This window comes from Molossus molossus, unplaced genomic scaffold, assembly GCF_014108415.1.
Source record: "Molossus molossus isolate mMolMol1 unplaced genomic scaffold, mMolMol1.p scaffold_m16_p_14, whole genome shotgun sequence".
NCBI lineage: Eukaryota > Metazoa > Chordata > Mammalia > Chiroptera > Molossidae > Molossus > Molossus molossus.
Window position 1 is genome coordinate 28,203,737 of NW_023425349.1, and position 22,451 is coordinate 28,226,187.

At 42.3% G+C, this 22,451-nt stretch overlaps 1 protein-coding gene across 1 annotated transcript in view; it reads left to right on the forward strand.

Annotated features, from left to right (window-relative positions):
* The first annotated feature begins 10,423 nt into the window (after window positions 1-10,423).
* The window catches only part of GRIN3A (glutamate ionotropic receptor NMDA type subunit 3A), a 156,098-nt gene continuing 144,070 nt past the window's right edge, over window positions 10,424-22,451 (forward strand). The window contains exon 1 of the mRNA XM_036261266.1: window positions 10,424-11,790. Within this exon, the coding sequence (XP_036117159.1) occupies window positions 11,092-11,790 (699 nt within the window). The 5' untranslated portion in view covers window positions 10,424-11,091. The remainder of the gene's footprint in view (window positions 11,791-22,451) is intronic.

Below are 22,451 nucleotides of genomic sequence, written 5' to 3' on the forward strand. Positions count from 1 at the left end.
GCTGCAACAGGAAGAGAAGAGCCCACAAAGCAAACTCCCCTCATCTAACACCAGGACAATTCATAAATCCACTTCCATGCCTGGAAAGGAAAGAAAGGGAATGGCAGAGAGAGAACCCTAAGGAATTGTATTCAGTCCAAACACATTGATTTCCTTTAACAGACCTATTTCTATTTTTCACCATCGATAGAAATGGAAATTTGAAAGCTAGATTAAGTTTTATTTATAGAGAAGTAAAGTGACACTTTCACAACACAAAATGCTACCTGTCTGGAGACCATAAAATTTGGAAACCCTTATATTTACTATGACAAATACAAAATATATACTTATGTGTATACATATGTATACATATATATTTATATTATATTTGGGCTTTATTTTAACCTACATTAGCCTACTTTATAATTTCTGGCATATATTATATTTTCTGTGATCTAATTGTTTTCTGTTGATTACTTTATGCTTGATACTCTGATAAAGAATACAATGACAATTCAGGACGTCTTTTCTATTTCAAGCTTTATTCTTCATATCTTTAAGCTTTGTTGCAATGACAAAATTCTCCAACACTGTTGACCTATCAAAGCAGGGACCTTTCCATTTGCATCTGCATTCTACACGAAACAGCTGTATGTCCCTAAGAGAGCCGGTTTTGTTTCCACAGTGACGTGTCCCTGGTAATTAAATTGTGAGTGCTCCCAGCCTTCTAACTCTGGCCACTAAAGATGATTCTGGCTTGAAGTCCTCAGTCTCCTGACAGCTGGGGTTTGTTATGTAGGACCAGGGAGAAAGCTAGAGACGGAGAAAGACTGGGAGAAAACAGGCTAGGGCTGAGAAACTCTTCAAACGGGGGGGAGGTTTGAAGATTTTAGGGACAATTTAGGATGGAAGAAATGTGGAAGCAGTTGCAATTAGTAAAGGAAATGAATGGGAAAGACGAAGAAATTTTAAATGATTACTGTGGTGTGTGGATCTCTTTTCATTCTATTTTGGAAAGTGCAAATAAAGTATGTGTTATTTTAAAATTATTCTGTGACTCGATGTGTTCATTTTCACCTTGATACCACTTATTCTAGGTACTATGTGAATGTATGGAACTGTTGTTGTTTTTTCATAAGTACATGCTGAGTGTGTTCATTTTCCTGATGGCTGAGATCTTGATTGTGGTGGGTCATGCAGTCTGAGAAACTTCACTGCGTGAGGTTGTAGAAGTAAATGTGAGTGTTTGGACTGAATGTGGACTCTCCCCAGGATATACCATGGAGACGTTTGAGGGTTTGTTCTTAATTGATTAATCTTTGGTTTATCTTTGGAATATTTCTCCTAAAAGTGAACAAGATGCATCTAATCACATTTCCCCCCAGAAATGTATACCTTATATCAGTCACTCTGCTGCATAACAGATAACAAAGTAATCTCAGCAACATAGAACACAGCATTTCTTTCCCACTCACCAGACTGTTGTTTACTGGGGTTCAGTGATCTAGGCTGCGGTCAGTTGGACTGGGCTCCAGGCTGCAGCTGAGTCCAGTTGTGTTTTACACACCTCTTACGGTCTTTGCACTAGCAGCTATCCACAGAGTGCTCTTTGGGTCAAGGTGGGAGCACAGGTAAACAAGCCCAACTGTGCAAGTACATTGTAAGCCTTTGTTTGCATCACGTCCATGAAAATCCCTTTGGTCAAAACAATGGGTTAGCCAGGCCCCAAAGGACTAGAGAGATACACTCCACCAAGCACGAGGTCATACTACAGAGGAATGGAGATTGAGACTAATAATATAATTTCTGCATATTGCTAAAGGACATTTTAATACATATATTTTACATTACATTATGTCTGACTATATTGCTATAGCTTTTCCTAATACACTCATAGGCCTTGGTGTAATCTCATTACCATATACTTTTTGATCTTGTAAAAAATATAGTCAAAGATTGTGTTGACTAGTTTGATCTCTTTAAACCAGATCCCCTGACTACACAGACTAATACAACTTGCTGGCATTAGCAGAATCAGAATGAAATCATGTGTGGGCAACCCAAAGACACTGTAGTCGCTTGTAAACTGGATGCAAAACAAAAAAGCTACAGGCAGTCTCTCCCACTGTCCCATTCATGGACAGATGACCGCGCCGCTGACTCTGGGCGCTGCCGGGAAGGGTGCTGACCACCCACTTCTGGAGAGAAAGAAGATGGTGTGTTTTGGCACTAGAGAAGATACCATGGGGGCAAGGGGGTGGACATCTGTAATAGCACATTTAACCCCCCTGATGGAGAGGCTGATAAACCAGGAAAATCGCAGCTTGATTTGGAAAGCAGCGGGGAGCCAGCAGGGAGACTTGAAGAGGAAGATTGAATCGCGGCTACACTAGAAAAGCAAGATTGCTTTTGCTGAAGACCGTTTTCGAAACTTCACAGAAACACAACTGTGCCGCCAACCAGATGGAGGGCTTCAGGAAGAAGCCACACAAAGGTGGAGGAATTGCCACTCTCCCAGTTTAAAAACAGAACGAACATGAACGCAGATATGACCATTATAAACAAATGGGCTCAAGTGTTTTCATTACCAGAAAAGCTCAGCTCGTTCACGGCATCACATGTCAGAACCAAACGGGTCCTTTGCGTGGGAGCAGATCGGAGGGGAAACACCAGTCTGCACAGTACCAGCTCCCTCCTCTGTGGTCATGGTAGTAAATAAATGTTGCTTTTCCATTTTGACTGCTGTAAAGTAAACAGGATTTGAGTTCTGCGTCTGCCATATGCTGTGGAACCTTGGGCTACCAATTTATTAACTGTCTGCCTCTGGCATCAGCTATTCACAACTGATTTAAAACTACTTAGTATATAAATATATTAATATGTCTGTCCTCTTTTTACTTTAAAGAGAACTTCTTAAAATCTGTAAAAATGCATTTTAAAAAAAAAGAGGTGTCATCTTATTCCAGAATACAGTAGGTGTTGTTTTCATCCTGCATCATCCCAACCAGCCTCATTATACCAGCATTTATAATGGATGAGCTTTTCCCACTGAGTTCTTGGTAGAGTTCCATGTGGTCATAAGCTCATCACCCTGCCTATTGTCTAATCACCATGGTATTGCTCAGTCTGCTCTCCACAGTGTGATAGTACTGTTGGGGGAGAGGGGCAACTTTTTTTCTTAATCTTCACCCAAGGATACGTTTTTATTGATTTTAGAGAGAGAGGAAAAGAGAGAGAGAGAGAAAGAGGAACATGAATATGAGAGAGAAACATTGATCTGTTGCCTCACGGGGATCAAATTGAAACCTGGTATGTGCCCTGAGAGGGAGTCGAACCCACAATCCTTGGATGCACAGGATGGCACTCCAACCAACTGAGCCACACCAGCCAGAGCAACTTTTTCTTTTTAACCCAGTGATGGCATCCCAAAAGAAAGATGTACAGTGTTGAGGGCATTTCAAATTCAGGAAGAAGAGATCATTCCTCCTTTAATAACAATTTCTAAATGACTAGCAATCAATTCAAAGAGAGGTTCAGCTCCCAGAAGATTCTCCTACAACACAATCATGAGCTTCTTTTCTGCCTGCATCCATTGGCAATGGATAGAGGACAACTCTGCTTAGCAGAAGCTCCCGCATCACAACATGAAGTGTATCCACAATCATTTTTGAGTGAGCTAGCGTATATCAAGCACTCTTTCATCCTTTGATCAAGATAAAAGTCCTGTCAATGGGAGTATGTGAAGAAGCAGCTTCAGTCTGCCTTATAGAAAATAAAAGTTCCCCTGGATTAAAATTGTCCCGGCAAGAACATTCTAGAAGCACCATCTCAAATCACCTACCTTTTCACATATTTAAAATATTCCTTGATATCTTCAGTATGTGGTTGCTGAACAGAGACCCTAAGGGGGATAATGAGTTATACTATTTCCAATGACATTTAAAACTACAGCCGAGGGAGATGTCATTTCACAAGTGAAACAGAAAAAAAGATATCTGGTGGATGTTTTGTGGCCCAATGGGAGACTAGAAAATCATAGTGATTCATTTTGTGTAGTAATAAACAGTAAGAAAACCATTTCTTAAGCTCTCCCTACACATTAAAACTTTTATGGTTCTCATTTATATACTCTGACAAGTGCTCAATAATCAAAGAACTTTGTGATTATGTTCATCCCTGTGTGTTGGTTAGATATGGTTCCAGAGTCTGTCGGACCTGATCATGACGCTTCCATCTATGGAAACAAAAGAGCATGGTCTTTGGAGTCAGAGGATCAAATCTGGATCTGCTTCCCAGTTCTTAGCAAATGACTCAACCTCACCAGGTGTCAGTTGCATCCTCTATGACATAAGGATAAACACAGTCTATTCGTGAAATGAGAAGATCATGCATACAAAGTGCCTGGCATGTAGAAGTCGCTCAAGATAATAAGCTCCAGAATAATAAAGATTTCATAATTCTTCCACATGTTCTGGAAATCTTCCTGAAAGGCTCTTTCTAAAGAAACAAAGCCATTTTTCTTAAACAAAATGCTTTTACAGATGTAAGGCATGAGATCTATGAAGGCAAATAGCGCTTAGAAAATTCCCAAATCCTTTTGGCTACAGGTATAAAAATTTGTGCTACAAACTGGGCACAAAAAATTCTTTTATAAATGTCGCAGTCTGTGATGGGCCAAGTTTTATTCCATAACTCATTTGGATAAACACTAAGTTGGAATGATTGCCACCAAAGGAGAGAGAGAAAGAGAGAGAGAGAGGCTGAGACACTGTCACGTTGGTCTCCCCAAATACTATTTGATCCCCTTGTGGTGTGTGGTTTACGAGAAGAATCAGGAAATCCAAACACTCAGCTAATCACCCTGGTGGATGTCACAAAGACCATGTACTTGTCACAACTGATGTCTTACTTCCCCGACAACAACCAAACTGAGGACAACACAGTGTTCTTTTTCATTTTTGAAAGGCGAACACCTATTGGCAAATCCTAATTTATCGCTAGCTAATGGCCCTGGCCTGAATCTGTTTTCCTGGTTATAGCTGATCACATGGTGCAAAAAAAAAAAAGATATTTCCCTTTATATGTTTCAGTGTAAGCACAAAGCCTAAGCACTATTTGAAATAGACAAACTGAATGAATTTTTTTGCTACTTTTTCTTCACACCATTCTCTTAGTTCTTAATGATCCTTTTCTCCTGTTTCCAGTCGCTCAGGTTGTCCAAGACACCTTTTGTGAGATCCCCACCTGGTCCTTTTCCATGTCCCCAAATTTCCATATAATGCAAAATGAATTCCTCCTCCCCTTGAAATTTCCAACATGATATTAATTTAAAAACAATCAGGGTAAAATAATGTATGTTAATGTGTGATGAGTAGTCCCATAATCATGAGTTATTTGCATTTTTAAAAAGGATGACTATTGCCAGAATTAATGTCTAATTAGCAGAATATAGGACAGTGTTACTAGGTATCAATTCAACATGAACTTTTTTTCTTTTTAAATGGAGTAATGAAGAAAGAATGTTTAGGCTTTAGATAGGGTATGCTCCTCTACTGACCTAGTTGTTTTTCTAGATTCATTCCCTCTCAAATTCTGCTACCATGGCTTCCCTACCAGCTCCACGTATTTGGGGGGTTGTTTTTACCCAGAAAGGTTCTCATGACAACAGGGTCTCTGGCAACAGAGACAAAGAAGCTGATGTGGGAAGGGACACGATTTGGGCTTATGGGTATTTTTAGCAAGATAAGCATGTTTTTCATCTGAATATTGATTTTAAAAAACCAACCTACCTTGTTACTTCTGCATAACAGATTGACGCAGAGTTAGAAACATGCCACTCAGTATGACTCCGATCTCCAAAGCAAAGCTAAATATGGGTAGAACTTGAAATAATTCAGGGCATAGGCAAAAAGGAAAATAGACAGTTGTCTAAATTTTTATAAATGTACAATACAACAGAGAGTCCTGGAGTCGCCTCCCATTCCCAGGGAACTTGAAAGGAGTTGCAGGAGTCCACACAGCGCCATGTAGACAACTGGAAAGAGCTGTCATGAGGACCCCAGTAAAGGAGGAAGCTTGAGCTTTGGGACATTAAATGTCATACCCACAGGGAACCAGTGCTGAGAACAGAATGGGACCTCTGACTCCCACAATCCTTTACCACAGCCTTTCCTGGGCTATCTGCAGGGTAGCTCAGCCTTCACTTGACCTGTTGCTGGTACCCAGAAGCACCGATGTGCGCGGAAGCACATATTAAATGGCCAGCATTTGGATGTTTATGTTTAATTGACTCTCCAACATGAGTTCTTGGATTAATGGTTCTCATTTCCAACCTAGTCATAAAAAGAGATTCCTCTTCTCGGGTGAGCCAGTTTTGAAATTTGGCTGATTCTTGCTATCAACAATGCAGCTGGGGTGAACTTAGAATTTCAAATCCATACTGCCACTCACTATGTGATGACTTTGTGCAAATAACCCAACTTTCGTCAAATACAATTTCCTTTTTACAGAATGAGGATAATACACCAACCTGATAGTGTTTCTGTGATTTCACGGTAATGTTATCTCTCATGTGGATTATTGCAACAGCCTTGTATCTGGTCTCTGACTTCCATCCTTGACCACCTTTCATCTGTTATCAACAGAACAGCGAGAGTGGCCCTGTTAAAACGTAGGTTCTGTCACTCTTCTGCTTAATGCCTCCTCCCCAGTGCCTTCTCATTCCTTTTAGAGCAGAAGCCAAAGTTATTCATTGGCCTACATGATCTGCCACATCCTCATTGCCTTCCTGACCTCAGCTGTTCCATGCATCCTGGATCATTCTGCTCCAGCAACTCTAGACACCTCACTTTTCCTCAGACCTACCAGAAATACTCCTGCTCAGGGCCTTTGCACTTGCTGTTTCCTCTGCTTGGAAATTCTTGCCTTAAGTGTCCAAATGAATTGCTCCCTCTCCTCCCTTTAAGTCTTTATTCAAAAGTTATCTTCTCAGCCAGGTTTTGGCTGGCTGTTCTATCAGAAATTGAAACCCACACTCCTCCTAATGTTTTCTCTTGGTGCTTTATTTTTCTCCTTACCATCAACTAACATGTCCTACGTTTACTTATATGTGTTTTGTTGTCTCTTTCTCCTACTAGAATAGAAGCTCAGTGTTAGCATTTTGTTCAGTCATTAAATATGTGACTTTGTGGAGCAAAACGCAAATGTTCTGAATTAGACTTTATGTATCTATCCCCAGGAGAGTCCTATAGCAATGCCTGGCACATAGTAGGAACTTAATAAATGGTTGATGAAATGGTGACTGAATCTCAAATATTAGGACCATTGAAGCATGGGAAAGAAGGGGGAGAAGGAAAAGGAAGACGTGAGGAAAAGAGAGAAGAGAATCATGTCAGAGATGCTCAGATTACAGTGATATGGGAAAAGAGAACCAAGCAACCAAAGAAACGGAGGGAAGTCAGTGCACCATACCTGGAAAGCCCAGGAAAGAAACAAAAGGAAGCACAAGAAGGAAAGGCTGTTCTTCACCATTCACTCAGCACTCACACGATTCAGCTGCAGTTTTATCGTGATCGGGAGCAGCACTAACCCCAGAACTGTGGGAGTCATCCTCTCTTCTATGAACCACAGGTGGAACCAATCCCTCAAGGTAGTCATGGGCTTGTGAACCGCCTAAAGAGCATACAGTGACTGTAGGATGTCCAACCATTGGATCTGTTAACAGCAAACAGCCCAGATGTTAGACCTCAGTCTTTGAATTTGGCTAAGAAAGAATTCAGAGCCAAGACCTCAAATGCAAGTGAAAGTTAATTTAGAAAGTCACAGAGGTATGCCCTGGCCGGTTTGGCTCAGCGGTTAGAGCGTCGGCCTGCGGTCCTGAGAGACCCGGGTTCGGTTCCCGCTAGGGGCACGTACCTCGGTTGCAGTTTGTCCCCGGCCCTGGTCGGTTGTGCGGGTGGCAGCCACTTGATGTGTCCCTTTCACATCGATGTTTCTCTCTCTCTCTCTCTGTTCCTCTCTTTCCCTCCCACTCTACCTGAACAAAAAATGGAAAAATGTCCTCGGGTGAGGATAAAAAAAAAAAAGAAAAGAAAGTCACAGAGGTAGAATAAGTGAGATGTAGAAAAAGGGAGCCAGCTGGGCTGCATGGACTCAGGAAACAAGTTACAGAGGCAAAAGGAGGGCCCCTGGAGCTTAGGAGAAAGAAAGGCAAAGAAAAAATGCCTGGGGGAAGGAAGGAGAGGGAGAAAGGTGCAGGCAAGCTCCAGACAGTACGTGTCTGTGGAAAGCAGGGGGTGAGGAAAGATGCAAGCATATGAGAGAGACACAGAGAGAGTGGGTCTTTGGCCTTAAGTGGTTTTATCTGTTTTCCAAAGGTGGGGATTTTAGGAGAGAGCTCAGAGGAGAATCTCAGTAGAGTATCCATCAGCTTTCCATGTGTGTCCTTTCGGGGTGTGGTCTCTATTGGTTGGTCAGCATTAGGGTAGAGAGTCATTAGTCATTGCAGCTGGTCCTGAAGTCACTTTTTCTGGGCCTGATGCTGGAACACAACTGAAGCCTAGATGTCATTTCTAATTTGACCAAAACTCTGTCTCTGTGGTCAACAGACACAAGGCTTTGTTCTTAAGATTATCTGATGCTGGCCAGAATCTCATTGTCCTGAGGGCTTAATACGGAAGGAAGCTGTTGTGCAAGGGCCTGTGTGGAAGTCATATGAGGCTACTCCAGCCCCCTGATCCTCCTCTAATCAGCTCTACCACACCCGGAGGAAAGCTGAGAGGAGGGTCAGAACTACATTACCAGTGATATGAAAGGTCGGAGGGTCAGAACCACATGACCAGCATTATGCAGGGGGAGGAAAGGTCACCCTGGGGCTGAGATCTCACCCTTCAACACTTGTTTTCCCCATTGCTAGGTACCCAGGGCTGTCCACCCTGGTGACCTTCTGTACCTGGCCTATTGTTCCTACTGCACTCATGTCTGTGTAACTGCCTACTACATCAGACCTACCTATTCTTCATCATCATCTATTTCCTTAGGGAACTGATTTGAATATATATATGTAATGCCATTAACTTAAGAGAACCACTCTTGGGCACGGTCACAAGCTGGAACTGATACCCCTCAATGCACACAAGCTCCTTCACAGATAAACACACGTCTTCACTACACAATTCACATAGTCCCAATCTTCCTGCAATACAAGGACCGGGGAATTCTACACTCTTCTTACTCAGATCCCAATCAGTGGGATTCTCTGGAGCAAAAAGGAATTTCCAGAGTACGTGGATAGGATGCTCTCTAGGGCCTCAGGAGGAAACTTTTCCCCAGTTCAGCCTCTATTATGATGTTCACTTTTCCCTGTTGGAATTCTTTTTTTCTCTGGCACCCTAGCTTTGCAAGCGCTATTTTGAGAGTCAGATTAAGTTTTGCTCTGAGATACCTTTAAAAATCTGAGGAAAACAGCATTCACTTTGCAACCTTCCTGGGAATTTTATTTAGCTAGAGCCTCTTCACCCCAAGGATTTAAAGCATGATGGAAATTTAGCTCATGAATCAAAACAATTCCCCAGAGCTCAAAGCTAACGTATTTGCATAACAATTTAACAGATCCAAACAACAGGGTAAGTTCAGGTGAAATAAATTGCCAAGGTCATGTTTCTCTTGAATTGGTGTTGAAATTCAGAATTGCTGATTCCCAATGCTTGCTCAGCCTCTACTCTCCTAAATAATATGGTGGCATAAAATAAATTTATTGCATGTGTGTAAACCACAAACCTGCCCTTAAACTGCTCCTTTCCTTCTAATTCCAGATCATGTAGATCATGAAGGAAAAGATCATATCATAACCCACTGACCTCACTCTATTAGCATACAAATGAAAGAATTTACTAGAAACAGTGATCTGGTCTAAACTAAGAAACAATGTTGACTGTGCTTGAAACTCTAAAAGTATTTCGAATCTTAATTTGATCAAATGACTGCTTTAAACTCACTGTTTTAATTCTGAGAATCTAAAAACATAGGGATCCTCGAATACCGCAGAGGCCCACACATGCTAGAGAAGGAATTGAGGGGATTAAATGTGTAAACGATTCTTGCTTCAATATCCTCAACTCAGACACGGGGAAGAGAAGCGCCTTAAAGTCACAGCCTCTTTGAACTTATCCTAGGGAACAACTGGATTTTAGATTCCTCGGGTGCAACTCGGAATTCATCATTCTCGCCCTCCGAGGTCTCAGGGAACGTTGCAAACTACGACTCGGAGTCGTTGAGGGGAGAGGACTTTCCAGGCGCGCAGGAAGCGGCGCTCGGGATTCTCACCACCAGCGGGCGTTTAGCGCAGCCAAGCGACAGGCTGGTGCCAAGGCTCAGCAACAGGGAGGCACCGGCTGAGGCGGGGAGAACTTTGCGCTCGGAGCAGAACCACCCTTTGCTGGCCAGTCGTGTCACTCCTCGGAGGAAGCGAGCGGCGGCGGCGACTGGGCAGAAAGAGGACGAAAGGAAGAGAGGAAGTAGAGAGGGAAGAAGAAAAATGAAGCCAGCGCTGGGGAAGCCCGCGAGGGGGTGGCCCACGGTGGAGCAAGGCAGATTGGGCTTCTTTTCTGAACCCCGGGCGTGAACGCCGTCTACTGCACGACCCCAAGGAAATAAGTGGGTCTCGCCTGGGTGGAAAAGGAAGAGAGAAGAATCCAAGTGAGCGCGTTGCCTCCTCGGTCACCGTTGCCCCTCAGGACTCCGGGTGGTTCTCAGCCCAGCCTCCCCGCGGGGCCGGACGTAGTGCCCGAGCCGCCCTGCAAATGGGGCGGGTAGGGAACAGGCGCCCCAGCTGTGGGTGAGCGGCACCGGCCAGCCCGCCAGCCCGGCTCCGCGCAGGGAGCGGGCGGGCAGAGGATGCGAGGCGCACGGACCCGGGAGCGGGATCAGAGACTGCCGAGGGCGCGCTAGGCTGCTACTTGGATGGCCAGGAGACCGTTCCAGTTCCCCGCACCGCTTCATCGCGCCTAGTGAGCTGTGCGCGGGACCTGGGGGCGGAGACCTCAGGCGGCGGCTGCAGGAGGGCGAGCCGGGCGCAGGAGGGGGCGCGCTTTCTCCCTGTGGGTCTCAGTAATGAGGAGACTGAGTTTGTGGTGGCTGCTGAGCAGGGTCTGTCTGCTGCTGCCGCCGCCCTGCGCACTGGTGCTGGCCGGGGTGCCCGGCTCCTCCTCGCACCCGCAGCCCTGCCAGATCCTCAAGCGCATCGGGCACGCGGTGAGGGTAGGCGCGGTGCACTTGCAGCCCTGGACCACGGCCCCCCGCGCGTCCAGCCGTGCTCCGGACAGCAGCCCGGCAGGCGCGCAGCGGGATGAACCCGAGCCAGGGACTTGGCGGCCCCCGGCGCCCTCGCCCGGCGCTCGCTGGTTGGGGAGCACCTTGCATGGCCGGGGGCCGCCGGGGGCCCGGAAGCCCGGGGAGGGCACCGGGGCCGAGACCCTGTGGCCTCGGGACGCCCTCCTCTTCGCCGTGGACAACCTGAACCGCGTGGAAGGGCTGCTGCCCTACAACCTGTCTTTAGAAGTAGTGATGGCCATCGAGGCGGGCCTGGGCGATCTGCCGCTCTTGCCCTTCTCCTCCCCCAGCTCGCCGTGGAGCAGTGACCCTTTCTCCTTTCTGCAGAGCGTGTGCCACACCGTGGTGGTGCAAGGAGTATCTGCGCTGCTGGCCTTCCCCCAGAGCCAGGGCGAGATGATGGAGCTCGACTTGATCGGCTCCGTCCTGCACATTCCAGTAATCAGCATCGTGCGCCACGAGTTTCCGCGGGAGAGTCAGGTGAGCGAACACTGGCTGCTGGAGTGGAGACCGGCGCCGCGGGGGGCTGGGACCATGCAGGGGGTGGGGGAGGGGGGAAGGGGGAGGTCCGGAGGGACTTAAGGATTTACAACTTTGATACTGTTTAAGGACTGGACCATATCCGTAGGTGGTAGATAGAAGTAAAATAAAACATTTAAAGGGCGAATAGGAATAAAATGAGAGATAGATAGGGATAGCAGGTGGAAGAAAGGGAGTGAGGGAGAATAAACGGGGAAAAAAATTATGTTTTGGCCAACTTGGAAAAATGTAGTGGATACCAGACGGAAGTAAAAGTCTAAGTTAAAGATCTTGGAGAGCGGATCGGGATTGACTGGCGCGCCCGGGGTGGGGGTGGGGAGGGACGCGGCGGAATAGAGGAGGATCCCTGACTGCGAGTTTCACTCCCCTGAGGAACTCTGAGATCTTGTGCCGGAAAGAGCAGCATCTGCTCTCTGACTTCTTTAGATGTGACTGGGCCATAGGCAGTGGTGTAAGGAAGGAAGCATATCCCTCTGAATTCCTTTGAGTAAATAAGAAATCTGTAACTACTACAGACGCAATAGGTCGAGAAGAGTGGTTAATTAGTCTTGGGTATTAGAAGTATTATGTGGTTGCGTGGAAATAGATGGGATGAGTCATTTGGAATTATTTCTTTGTCCCTACCTTCTTTCTGTGTGATGTGGGCTCAAAGACTGGCTGTATTCACTTGCTCTGTTCAGCCCATTTCTGCTCCAATTATCTAGAAATAAAGGAAGAAGAATGTAATGATTTAGTTTCCTATGGGTTAAAAAAAAATCAAATATATTTTTCAAAAGAAGAAGCCATTTGTGAACCAAACTGTTGACAATAATGATGAGATAAATATTTAAGGAGATAGCAGGTTTTTTAAGCAATGGAAGTTTTCTGCATTTTGTGCATTATTTTTGTCAAAATATCAAGGTTTATTAAGCCTTACACAAAATATTTATGAAAGAAATAGATAACTGGTAATTGTCCCATTTTAAAGGCTGAGAAACTAAGGAAAGATCTGGGGCTTGATCAACATTGGTCAGTGTACTAGTAAAAGAGTCCAGAAACTGGAGAATTTCTAACTCTATTCCTTTAGCTGGGGAAAAAAAAAAGTCTAAATATTTATATACACACATACATACACACACACATATGAAAATGAGTAAGAGCAAATATCAGAAGTTTGATGGAATCCATGCATAAAATATCAAGAGAGTACTAAAGATTTATTTTTCTAGAAAAATGAATCTTACATTTTTAATCTTAAGAAGGGCGGGCACAAGCTACTTTCAGCAATTGCCCAGAAGAGTCCTATTTAATGCTGAACTATCAAGATTTGATCTGCAGAGTGCAGGATAATTAACTTTTATCTAAAATATTTCCATCACCTGAATCTGAATGTCTGTAGGCAGCAGATGGGAAGGCCTAGAAAACACAGGTGCACAACGCTGCCAATGGCCAAAGTGTTATAGACATGAATTGCATCCATAGGATGCATCATTATTAATATATATGCAGAATCAGATCTAATGAAATGCAAGAGTCAGCATTACTGGCTTCTCTTCATTGCTTCTTTATTATCTAATATTTCATAAGTTGCCAATAGTGTTCACAGTCTCCAGACTCTTCTCCATTTGTAAATTGTTTGGCAACAGTCTTAAATAGCAAGAATTTCTCCCAAAATTAGTGTCCCTTAGTTAGAAGGAAAATTGTCTGTGTTCCAGGATGGATCTATGCAGTATACAGCGCATTACAGCAGAGGACCAGAGCAACCATGAGGCAGCATCTAGCATCAGTAGACCTCAAAGCTTTAAGACCCTTAAGGGAACAAAGTCCTCTGGGGACAACCTTTATAAGCAGACAATAAAATAAACATTCTGCCAAGCACATTTACTTCTGTATTTCAATTCAGAAATTTACTTTAAATTACTGTTGTCACTGTTATTTTCATGGCACACATCTTGAAAGGGAGAGATTATTGTCTTAACTGAGATCTAGTTTGCCCAACTGAGGACATTTTCTTTCATTTATCTTTGTATTTCAAATTCAAACACATCTAACTTGTCTTACTTTTAATATATCATTTAAATCTCATCTGTAATGTTGTATAAGAAGAATGTTCAGCTCAATATAATAAGAATCTCCAGCTCAATGCCAAGTCACTGTAATATTTAATTTTAGTATATGACCATAATCTGCTTTCAGCAAAGATAATAAACTTTCCTTTGCTTCTCCTCAAAAGTGGACCTTTCTCTATTACACTGTTGTGATTATTAAAAAACTGTTTAAATCTAAAAGAATGTTGAGCTCACTTCACACATTTACATAAAATTGACTTAATTTAACCACTTTCCTCATTAGAGTTTACTGCCCTGGTGACCCAAGTTGTTGATTGTACCAGAGCCTGAACAAAGGATTCTGGAAGAAAGTAGACTTATACACACAACCAAGGGAAATAAAATTGTGTCTTTTATTTAGACAAATCAAAATTGCTTTTGGAGCAGGAGCAGCAGCAGTGTTTTCTCTCTCATTTGAGCTGCTGATTTCTTTCATATGAAGCCTTCAATTAAAATAAATAATGATTTTTATGGTATCCTGTCACAACCTCTGAATGGAATTAAAAACCACTGAAATGATCAAACCCCTGAGAAAAGCATAATGGTTTTATGTCAATATACTATTTATTCAAAACATAAACATACATAGATCATCAGCTTGGAAGGATTCAACTTCCTTCAAGCAGGGAAATCCATTAAAATGTAAGATAGTTAACTACCTACTTTTGGAAACCAGATGTGTATTATCACAACATAATAAAAGCTTAAAGCAACATAGGAGAGGGTCAAAGCACATTTCCATCCAAAAAATTGTGGCTTTGCAACCACACTCAAACGTCTGCTTGAAGCTAACTTATTAAGATGATCACTTCTTAGTGCTATGACCTTCAAATAGGGTCATTGCATATGGATCCAGTTACATTTACTTATAAGTCACATTAAGTTTCCATAGTTGTTCTTTCTTCCTCTTCCCACTCCATAGTATTTTTCTTCTAGGGATTATGTATAGTTTCTCCGAAGTTACCTCCTTAAAATGTACCTGCTGAGGTAGTGACAGACACACATTTCTTTCTAGAACGTATATCTCATGTTAGTTCTATATTGGCTCCATTAGGCAAAGTTAATGGAGTAATGTAATTGGCTTAGATCCAAACACATGCAATTAAAAAGTGACCACACTACTATTTTCAACTCTTGTTGGATGTACCATCCACAGTTTGCCTCTCTTGAGCCATATATACTAATTAATATATGTTTATTCCCAAAGAAATACAAGTACTTTAGATGATCTATTTTCTTTGACAATACAAGTCTAAGTGCGAAGCCTTTGTACCACTTTTGTACAGTCCAGGGGACAGAACAATGATACCTCTAATAACTTAGATGCCTCATGAGGGAATAAGTAAAGGACATTTATTTTTAAAACATCTGCTCTCAACTGTGTTGTCTTTCCTTGACTTACTCCACGCTAAGCACTGTTCTCTCTCTGGAGGAAATGTATTCTTCAGCATTTCGTGATGAATGGCTGATAGTAGCACCTAATTATTGCTGACTTGAAGATAAACGATTTCAAATTAAATGTCAAGTGATGCAAAACTTTTCTTAGCAGTGATCTTTTACAGGTTCCTCTTGAAGAACTGAGACCTGGGATTGATTTGGAAGTTTTTATTGTTAATTTGGACATTTTTCTATATAATATTAATTTATTTTTCTAGATAAATAGAAAAGAGGAAGCCAGCAGATGCTATTCATTAGGCGATTCGTCTGTCTCCCCCACTTTTCTTGAAGCACGTTTTGCTGCCATAGTGTAGTCACAAAGATTTGATCTTGATCTTCTTTGACTCTTACATGTTGGAGTTAACTTATGATTGAATCAGCTGAACCAAGAGTCTGAATCATCTGAAAACCAATTTCAATGTCTAATTCCTTAATGTTTTTTAGCTTCTGCTGTTGCAGAAAGCACTACGGATTTTGTGCCATAAGGTTTTATTTTATGAATACGTCTAGTCAAATTCTAATCATGTTGGTTCAAAGGACTCTCAGTCTACCTCTGCCTCTTACTCTTTATGTAAGCCGGGGCAGGTGTCTCTGTCTCTGAGCATATATGCTTGTCTGTCAAAAGAAGGTACCTTACAAATCCGACAGAGTTGTTTTGTGAATCAAATGAGAAAATGAAGTACTTTGGAAAAATGTATAGTGTCAGTCAAATACATAGTAGCGAGGTTGATTATGATCTGATAAGAATTACCCAAGTCTTAGTCTCCACTGATTCTCTGTTAGTAGTTTTCAATCAAAATGGGGTATGATTCACAGTGTAACATGTCTTCATCATCCGCCTTATGCTCTACTCACTCATTTTTTTTCTTAAGAAAAAGTAGCCCTGGCTGGGGTGGCTCAGTTAGTTGGGCATTGTCCTGTGCACCAAAGGGTTGCTGGTTCAATTCCCAGTCAGGGCATATACCTGGGTTGCATACTTGACCTGGGTGGGGGTTGGGGGTATGCGGGAGCTAGCCTATTGATGTTTCATTCTCACACACTGATGTTTCTTTCTGTCCCTCTCCCTTTCTCTCTCTTTAAAAATCAGTAAAATTCTTTAAAAAGTGGTAGATTCACACACAAACACCCCCAAAATAAAGAAAGGAAAATAACTGGATTCTTAAGTAGGTTGCATACTTGCCTAGGAGTGGAAGACATGCCACTGGTTTCTATACCAATGGCAACATTTTACCTATGATACATATAATACAATTTCTAGAGCATTAGGTATTGCCATAGAAGCTTCAAGGTTTTTCACAAATGTTGGTCTCTCCTATTGTTCATAAGTTTCTCCCATAGACAAACTTACATTAGATTGTTCATGAGATTATAGCCACACAGTCTAAACTCTCTCCATCCACAGGCCACCTGCTAGACTAAGCACACTGTTTGGTTCATCTAACAAGGTTTTCACAGCGTGTCTTTCTTGATGAAGAAAGCAGTGTGTTGGTTCACACTGGCACAAGCTCTTTATCTCAACAACAGTTTGCAAAGCAGCTACATTGAGTACTATTGCCCTAGACAATTACATGGGGCTTCTCATAGCAAGGTATTGTTCATCAGAGTGGCACAACTAAATGTAGACGTGGAAATCTCATTGCCTTTCCTCCTGCCCACTCGAGCTCCTCTCATTGACATACACAGAAAAGTAAAGGAACTGTACAGCACCAGAAATGCGAGGTCAACTCTATAAAACTAGAAAAGGAGGGAGAAAGAACAGCCCAGCATCTACCACGGTGCTTTTTGAGATAACACGTGAATAACAAACTAATGGCAATATTTAAGCCGCTCATTTGTCTTTCTCAGATCTTTCTTTTATGGGATGGTGGGCAAAAAGAGCAATGGAGAAAGCTGAGCAAGGAGTAAGCTGCCTACCCCCTCCCACCTCTTCCCCCAACCTAACACCTCAGCCAGACACTCAGATCTTGTTCTGAATGTGTAAGATTCAGACACTTTCAGGGGAGGCCGTGTTGGATCTTGTACACTGAGGGAGCGGAGCAGGTACTGACCTGGGCCAGTATTGTGTCAGCTAGAGTGACCCTGACACTGAAAGCCTACTACCTGTTGGCCAGGATGGTTGACTAATGTTGAGACGAGCCTACAAGGGTTCAGGTGAAAATCCATTCAGCTGTAAGCAGGATGACTTTCTGTTTAGTCAGGCTGAAATATACCTCATTACTCATGTGAGACACAGATATATGAAAAAATTAAATCATCTATATTTTTGTAACATTTATGCTTTCTTAAGTCTTCTTCACATACACGCTCCTATAATCCTCCTAGCAGTCCCATGAGGCAGATGGCAATGTATTGACAAAGTATAGAGTATTAGCAAGAGCTATGCCTTGTAGGAAGTGAGGTGACGACAAGAAGAGGAAAGATAAATAGCGACTTCTGACTTGAGCGTATTTGTCAGACAGACTACAATCCAAAAACAGACCGCATCCACCACCGTTTTGAGTTATCCCAGAAAGAAAAGGATAAACAAGAGAGATCTAGTGCCAGGTTTGATTATTAAAAGGCTGTTTCACCCTAAATACCCAATAATGAGAATTTAATTAAATGAATGATGGTATATCTTTGCAGTGGACTATATTATTCATTCAAAATGAAAATATATTTATTGACACAGAGAGACAGAAAAAAATTTATGTAAAAGGTGACCTTCTGCAATATATAGGATTGGTCAAAAGTAAGTTTACAGTTGTATTATTTTCCGTACAAACTGTCAACCTACTTTTGTCCCACTGTATAAAGTCCAGAATTTTATTTATTAAAATATTAATAGTAATTTTAACTAGATGGTAGAAGTCCACATTTTTTTTAACCCATGCTTCTATTTTTCTGAAGATAGGTATTATCACCTACATAATAAAAAAGAATAAGAGTAAATCGTATCGCCCTGGCCAGTTTGGCTCAGCGGTTAGAGCGTCAGCCTGCGGTCCCGAGAGACCCGGGTTCGGTTCCCGCTAAGGGCATGTACCTCAGTTGCAGTTTGTCCCCGGCCCTGGTTGGTCGTGCGGGTGGCAGCCACTCGATGTGTCCCTTTCACATTGATGTTTCTCTCTCTCTCTCTCTTCCTCTCTCTCCCTCCCACTCTACCTGAACAATAAATGTCCTCGGATGAGGATAAAAAAAAAAAAAAAAGAGTAAAACCTATCACCTACACACTTCCTCACCATGCTTCAGTACTTCACAATGAAAATATGGATTTCAGGGGAAAACAAGTTGTAGAGTACACACATTTATATTTATCAAAGTCCTTCCTTACACATTTCTTTTTCTTCATTCTCACAATGACTTTGTGAAGTAAGCAGGACAAATAGTACCATCTTTATTTTGCAAATAAGACAATAATAGCATATTAATGGAAGAAATAGAAGGCAGAGAATAGATTTTTGAGAAACACAGACCTCTGTTTGAATCTTAGCTCTACAACTTTCTAGACATCCTTGCCTCAACTGCCTGGCGCATCCAATGTGAGTATCTCATAAAGCTATGGTAAAGGCAGCGTCATGTATATAGCGTTCTAAGCAAAGTACCAAGAGCACTGTGTGTTATGATAGTGATCATCCTTTTAGCACAAAGTGCCCATGTGTGGACATGACATTAATACAAACTCAAATAATTAGGATAAGAACTCAAGTATTCTAGATTACTTTCCATATGCAAAAATGCATACTTTTATATGCATTTTTCAATACATATGTGATATTTAGGCTTAGCAGATCCAGTTCCAGTGAGCCAATCCTAAGAAGAAATGAAGAAATCTGCTGTTTTGAAACCACATTTAAGTAAGAGTTCCAATTCACTGAAGGTTAGGTGTGTGAAACGTTACCAGTGAAGTGACTTTTGAGGTTGTGTTTCAACTGGTCGCTCCTTTGTATGGGTTCCGAATGATTAGATAGATCTCTGGAGCAGTCACAGGAGAGGTTAAGAATAATGTTCTATTTCTATTAGCTGGTATTAGTGAGGAATTCACAAGTCTTGTCTTATCTGCTACCCTCATTTTTCACAGAAGCCTCCCAGGGTCTAAACTTAAGGAGTAGTAGGATGGAAATGAACAGTAGGATGGAACAGTAGGAGGGAACAACCTCACTTTATTAATAAAAGCATGAATGTCTAGTCTCCAGGTTCATGGCTTTTCTGAAAAATATTGAGTTGAAGCATATGGCTTGGCTTCAGGTTTCTGTAGCATTTTCTGATTCTAATTGAAGATATCTACCATCTTATATCTGGACCAATAAAAGAAGGAAGTGGCAAGAAAAGATGGTGACCAGAGGCATGGGTTCCGGAAGAACAGGAGCTGGCTTTCCTTGTTGTGGTAGGCTGGGCAGTGGTCTCCCAAAGATCTTTATGTCCAAATCCCCAGAACCTGTGAATATGTTACCTTCTGTGGTAAAAGGGACTTTGTGGCTGTGGTTACATTAAACATCATGAGAGAGGGAGGTTATCTTGGAACATCCCGTTGGACCCAATGTAATTACAGGCTCCTTATAAAGATGATGCAGGAAGAGTCTGAGGTGAAGTCACTGTGACAAAGTGATGACGAAAACAGAGTTTGGGGTGATGCGCATTGAAGGTGGAAGAAGGGGCCATAGCCAAGGAGTACAGGCAGCTGCTAGAAGCTAAAAGTCAAGGAGATGCATTGTTTTCTCAGAGGCTCCATAAAGAATGCAGCCCTGCCAACACCTTGACTTGAGCCCAGTGAAACTGATTTCAGACTTATGACCTCCAGTCATAAGTCAGGAGAGAATAAATGTGTGTTGTTTTTGGTCACTAATTTGTGGTGATCTGCTACAGCCGCAGTAAAGACTCACACGCTGTGACACACTTATGCGTGGAGGTGAAAAAGAGGTCGAGGGCCACCTGGCCAGCTTCCCCTGGGGCGGCAGATTCTCATTCAGCTTCCACGTTTTGCAGCTGGACAAAAGAAAATAATTAAGACAGGCGGAGCCCACTAACTTGTAACCATGGCCAATTGATGTCGCAGGCTTCTTAGGAGAGAAGGGGGTTATTAGAAAGGGCAGAGTCTAACCCGATGTGGATCTCAGGTTCAGAAACTTCCCCTCTTTTATGCAGGCTTATCTGCACTGATGTAACGGACTTGTGGCATGTGTTAGCTCACAGTTTAAGGGACAGTAGCCCTATTATATAATGAGGCTTATTGTAAAATGATACCCAGCTTGGCCGGTGTGGCTCAGTGGTTGAGCATCAACCCATGCACCAAGAGGCCATCGGTTCGATTCCCAGTCAGGGCACATGCCCATGTTGTGGGCTCAGTCCCCAGTGGGAGGCATGCAGGAGGCGGCCAATCGATGTTCTCTCTCATTGATGCTTCTCTCTCTCTCTCTAAAATCAATGAAGAAAAAAAATAAAAAAGAAAAAGAAAAATGATACCCATAAAGCAAACTTCGTGTTGTATTGAATGCCAAATACATCAAAACTGTTTGATACAGGCAACTTTGAGGGACTTGTTAAATGCATATTGTTTTCATGATAACAAAAGTAATGTATATGCACGACTACCCCATGGCATCCACAGATCATCTTGGGTAACATTTTGATGCCTTTAACCTCTCAAGGTTATAATGGTTTAAGCATTTTTAGGAACAGTTGGGGACAATTAAAGAAAGCTGGATTGTCCCCCCAACTGGGCATTGACACCAAAGAACAGAGGAAAACAACATTTTTTAGAAAACTCAGAGTCGACATAGCTTTTTGAAGCTTGGGCGACTGAGTGATGACATGTCTATATGAAAAAGTGGGGTTTTCCTTTGTGTTTGCAATTTATATTGTCATCACTTCGCAAGGTGGCTGACTGCACAGTTCCAGACATAGCTCTGTCTGGATCTTCCAGCAGCGTTCTTAGAAGTGACCTAGAAATGGTTAGCACTGCTCTCCTCTCAGTCGGGGTGGTCATTAGCTGAGCGTCCAGTGTCAAGCTCTGTGATGGCCCACAAGCTGCATATAAACCTATTCATGTGGTTTTGTTTTGTGTGTGTGTGTATGTTTTTATTGAAAGCCTCAACTCAAAGTCAAAAGTTGGGTTTATAGTCTCTAGGTCAAAAATAAAACAGGTTTCTTTCCATAAGCAAAGTTAGCTGCTCAGCATGTCTTTATCTAATAGAATCACAGTCTGGCTCAGTTATGGAATTTACTTGTTGAGTCCCAACCAGAGGTACTTAGACAGGAATTTCATTAAACAAAGAGTTTGCTTCTGTGTATGGTGAATTTAATAGGTACAGACAGAGAACTGTTATTATGTTGGTACCATACGCAGAATTAATTTGAGCCACATCGCACATCATGTTATACACAGAAGGAGATGTTTCAGCGTATACCTGACAATGAATGATAAATCCATACCTGAATTAATCCAATGTGCCTTGGCCTGGTCGCAGGCACAGAGGGCCACCTAGTGGTCCCTGAAATACAGCTTTAAGTGAAAGCATCCTAGGAATCCAAGCTCACAAGACAGGCAAAGGATTCCAGGCATTATTAGTGCTTTTCCTGGTCTTTTGACAGTGGAAAAATCTAAGTTAATACTCTGAAGAAAAGACTTTGTGTAAGAAGATCCAACAATTTCTGCTGTTCTGCCCCCATGCCTACAATTGCAGTTATAAACCACTAAGTACTATCTCAAAGTGTGTGTCTAGAGGGGTTGGGAGAAAAATGTGAATGACTTACTAAGTTTAGAAATGTAGTGCAGTTAATATTTTAGTAGCTGTATTTACAATCATTTGCTTCATAATGCAACGTGAAAAGATGCAGTCATTTTATTGTGTTAAGTGTAGCATTTGTTCCTTTATTTCTGATTATAAAAATTGTATGTTCTATGCAGATAACTCTAAAAATTAATAAAATGACAAAAAATAAAATAGACCCATAAACCCACAACCGAGAGATCTAAACATATGTATGAGTTATGAAATTGTGACCATGGCCTGGCCGGTGTGGCTCAGTGGATTGTGTGTCATCCTGTGGACTGAGGGGTCCCAGTTTGATTCCCAGTCAGGGCACATGCCCAGGTTGCCG